This window comes from Protobothrops mucrosquamatus, unplaced genomic scaffold, assembly GCF_001527695.2.
Source record: "Protobothrops mucrosquamatus isolate PMUCROS unplaced genomic scaffold, P.Mucros_1.0 scaffold_1, whole genome shotgun sequence".
NCBI lineage: Eukaryota > Metazoa > Chordata > Lepidosauria > Squamata > Viperidae > Protobothrops > Protobothrops mucrosquamatus.
The window spans coordinates 181028-184892 of record NW_015386077.1 but is presented as its reverse complement, the minus strand read 5'-3'; the positions used below and the strand labels follow the sequence as shown (position 1 = coordinate 184892).

At 35.8% G+C, this 3865-nt stretch overlaps 1 protein-coding gene across 1 annotated transcript in view; it reads left to right on the top strand.

Annotated features, from left to right (window-relative positions):
- The window catches only part of DLL4 (delta like canonical Notch ligand 4), a 13316-nt gene extending 9656 nt beyond the window's left edge, over positions 1–3660 (top strand). Inside the window, exons 9-11 of the mRNA XM_015810279.1 lie at positions 620–1337; positions 2875–2983; positions 3640–3660. Coding sequence (XP_015665765.1) covers positions 620–1337; positions 2875–2983; positions 3640–3645 — 833 coding nt within the window. The 3' untranslated portion in view covers positions 3646–3660. The remainder of the gene's footprint in view (positions 1–619; positions 1338–2874; positions 2984–3639) is intronic.
- Positions 3661–3865: the final 205 nt, after the last annotated feature.

The window sequence follows — 3865 nt, the reverse complement described above, 5'->3', positions numbered from 1 at the left end:
TATACATATATATTCTCACTTCATTAGGCCATAGTACCCATGTCAAGGAACAACTAAAATATATGTAGAGTTTTATTGAATTTGGATAAGTGGATTTTTTTTAATAAGCATGTCTTTAAATGAAACAGGATGTTCATCCCTAATTCTATCCTCACTGAAGAACCTCAAGGAAAGATGGTCTAAAACATCCCTCAACTTTGTATTCTATCATAGATCTGCCACTTATCCTATTTTCTCCTCAACTCTCCCAAAAGTCCTTATGCAATGTTTTTACATCTTGTGAGAGCCTTTGTTCATTTTAATTGTGTAGTATAAGAAGCAGGTTCAGCAACAGATTAGTGAAACCAAGACTACAGGACACTCAGAAGCATCATAGAAGCAAATCTGTAGGACCAAATTATATGTGCACTGATCTTTTGAAGATTTTGTTTAAAAAGGCAGAGAGGGGAGAAGATTTAAGACCTGGAACAGAAAGGGGATTCTGGTTTGTTTTAGTTATTTTCAAAGTTGAGTAATCTAGCTTGGTGTTAATTTGTAGCTGGACATTCCTACTCTTTGCATTTATTGTAATCATTGCAATGCTTTGTGAACACTAAAAAGGCTCTTTCCCCTTCTGTAGGTGGGCAGTGTTTTGTAATGGGCCAACAGCATGTATGTCGCTGCCGTCCAGGCTTCTCTGGTCAGACATGTGAGATATACATCAGCAGATGTTCAAGAAATCCCTGTTCCCATGGAGGATCATGTCAAGATCTTGATGCTACCCATGATTACAAATGTACTTGCTTGCCAGGCTTCACTGGCAGAAATTGTGAAATTAGAACTAGAGATGGTTGTTCTTCTGGACCGTGCCAAAATGGGGGGACGTGCTACAGTGGGCTCTACACTAAAAGCTTTGCTTGCCACTGTACTTCTGGCTTCCTGGGCATCCACTGTGAATTTGCAGTGAATCCTGTGACCATCATTCCACCGCTTCCTAAGCCAGTTCCCTGGGTGGCTATATCCATGGGAGTTGGGTTAGTAGCTCTCCTCATCCTGTGCTGCATGATAGCCATAGTTATCCGACAGATGCAGAGACACCCAGAGCAAAATTCAGAAACGATGAACAACGTGTCTGACTTCCAGAAGGAAAATCTCATCCCGGCTTCTCAGCTTAAAAACACCAATAAAAATAAAGACCTTGAAATTGATTGCGTACTGGAGAAATCAAACTACAAACTTAAAAACCATACATTGGATTATAACCTGGTGAAGGAGCTGACAAATAGAGGGGCTCAGGAAGATAAATACCATAAAAGTGAAAAGTGTATAGGAGAGAAATCGCCCTTCTGGCTATGCAGGTATGAAATTTCCCTTTAGAAGATGAATTTATTTGCACTGTTGAAACTATGAAGAATAAAGGTTGTGTTTTAGTATAAAATTCTCAGAAAGAAGCAAATGAGTCTGAAAGTATAGATGAAAATGACTTTGATATTTTTAATTTTCTTGTATACTAATTAATATACTTATTCTTCATTATTACAAAAAAAATTAATTGGCGAAGTTTTGAAAATACTTTATTGTTCTAATTAGAACAAGAAATAATTCCAACATAAGAAAATATTCTATATAAGTTTGAATCCTATATATTGTTTTTTAAATACCCTATTTCTTTTTCTATACCCTCTTCCCATCTTTGTTTAAGCTGGCATAAAGGCATTACTGTAGCCCATCTTAGATTGGATATGATATTGCTGTGAATAAGAATTCATTAATTCCCCGGATCATAGCAGAACTAAAATAAAAATAAGGGATGATGTATTCATTTCACAAAAACACTCTCCTCCCTGTCCTTCAGTGCAGATAAATGGCTGGACTTGATTTTATGATAGTTTTTATGTTCATAAAGTGAGTCACTTGGTCATTCAGTAAATCATGTGATTATTAAGCGAATCATGTGGTCATTTAGTGAATCCAGTATATGCACTGGGTATTTTTTTGCTATTTTCTGCTGAAAAATGGTAAAAAAACATTGCAAATCTAAGTCACATGACACGGGATCTTGTATTGGTCATAAATATGACCTGAGTGCCAAGCGCCCAAAATGTGAATACAGTGATCACAGAGTTATGCACGGCAATTGTAACTTTGAGGATGGGGTGTAAGTAGCTTTTCTGAGGTCTAGTATAACTTCAGTCATTAAGCCAACTGCCATAAGTCGAGGACTACCTGTACTGAAAACAAATTTGGTGAAATCCTATCCTCTTTTTAACACTGAAGTGAGATTAATCTATTTTTCAGAGTAATAATATGAACAATCGGAACAGTTTAAACAGAAGTTTTCCATATTACAAGAGTTCCTGAAATCTACATTCTGTGTCATTAGTCCTTCAACAGATTTCTGTAATTTGAGTCAGGCTACAGTATATCACATGTTTTAAAAAATGCAGTGTTTTCCTTTCAATTAGTTTTTTGCAGTCACTGTTTTGGGTATGAAAGGTAAACTCAAGGACATTCACTGATGAGTAGTTACTCCTTATTCTAATTGATCTTGTGTTTCGAAAAGAGAAACAAGTTTTAGTTTTTCTCAAGCGTGTCCAAGTTCACAGCTATTAATTTGTCAAATATAATGTGTGTGTTGATAGAAACCATAAGTACCATTATGTGTGTGTTGATAGAAACCATAAGTACCATTAGTTTCCACTGCACAGACATGAAAAAGAATAAACCTAGAATGTGTGGTGAACTGGTTGCTCTTATTATCTGCTGACTCTCATGCCAGTGCCTTTTTTCTTTCAACCACAACTTTCCTACAATATCCTTTTTTCACATCTTGCAGTATAAAGCTTTGACATTGGTTCTGAATTTTCACCTTGTATTTTATCTTATTTTCAACAGTGAAAAGCCAGAATGTAGAATATCAGCAATATGTTCTCCAAGGGATTCAATGTACCAGTCTGTTTTTGTAATAACAGAAGAGCGGAATGAATGTATTATAGCTACAGAGGTATGTATATTGCCTACAGAAATGTGATCTTTGCTCTGAATAATGTTCAGTAATGTGACATTCAGAAAGAAAGGAGAGCAATGCAACTTGGTATTTTCAACATAGACAGGCGTATACATGTGACAAACTACATAGAATGTTACAAAAAGTAGAATTTTTAAAATATTGCTTATGATCACCCCAATAAACTATTCAATGAAATATTAAATTCAAATTCTGTGATCATAGAGTATTTTTTTCACATTCCTCTGTGGGATCCTGTAATCCATGAAAAGTTGGGAATAGTAATTGGGGGATCTTCGGAATGGCAAGGGATATGACCCAAGAGGGCCAGAGCACAAAGAGGAAATTGGGGGAAACCAGGAAACCTTGTGTGAGCAGAACTAACTTTCTGTTACACAACACCATCTTTGAATCTAAGGTTATAAATCAGAGCATAGATAGTAAGGACACAAGAATTCAACAAATTAAATTACGGACTATGTAAGGCTTAAATTGAGAGTTACGTGGGTAAAGGTTGAACTTACAAATCATAAAGATCCTCCCCCTGTGACTAAACTATTTAAGTCAACAATTGTTATATATATGCTTAATTTTACTTTTATATTGGGTTAATTGAAATGTCTATTTCTCTCTCTCTTCTATGTTTATGGCAGGTATAAGAGTGAAGGCTGCTCTGTTTGCACCTCAGTTCTAGAATTCTAGAGATGCCACGAAGTGGACATTCCTACTACATTGTTTACAATTCAAAATTGGATTGGACTTAGTTTTTTTTTTTAATTATATGCAATTTGCTGCTCTCAGGAGGAGGAGTGGATGAAAGTGGGTGAACTGGACAGACTGTGAATTTAAAAGATGCAATATACCTTTTTACCCCCTGTT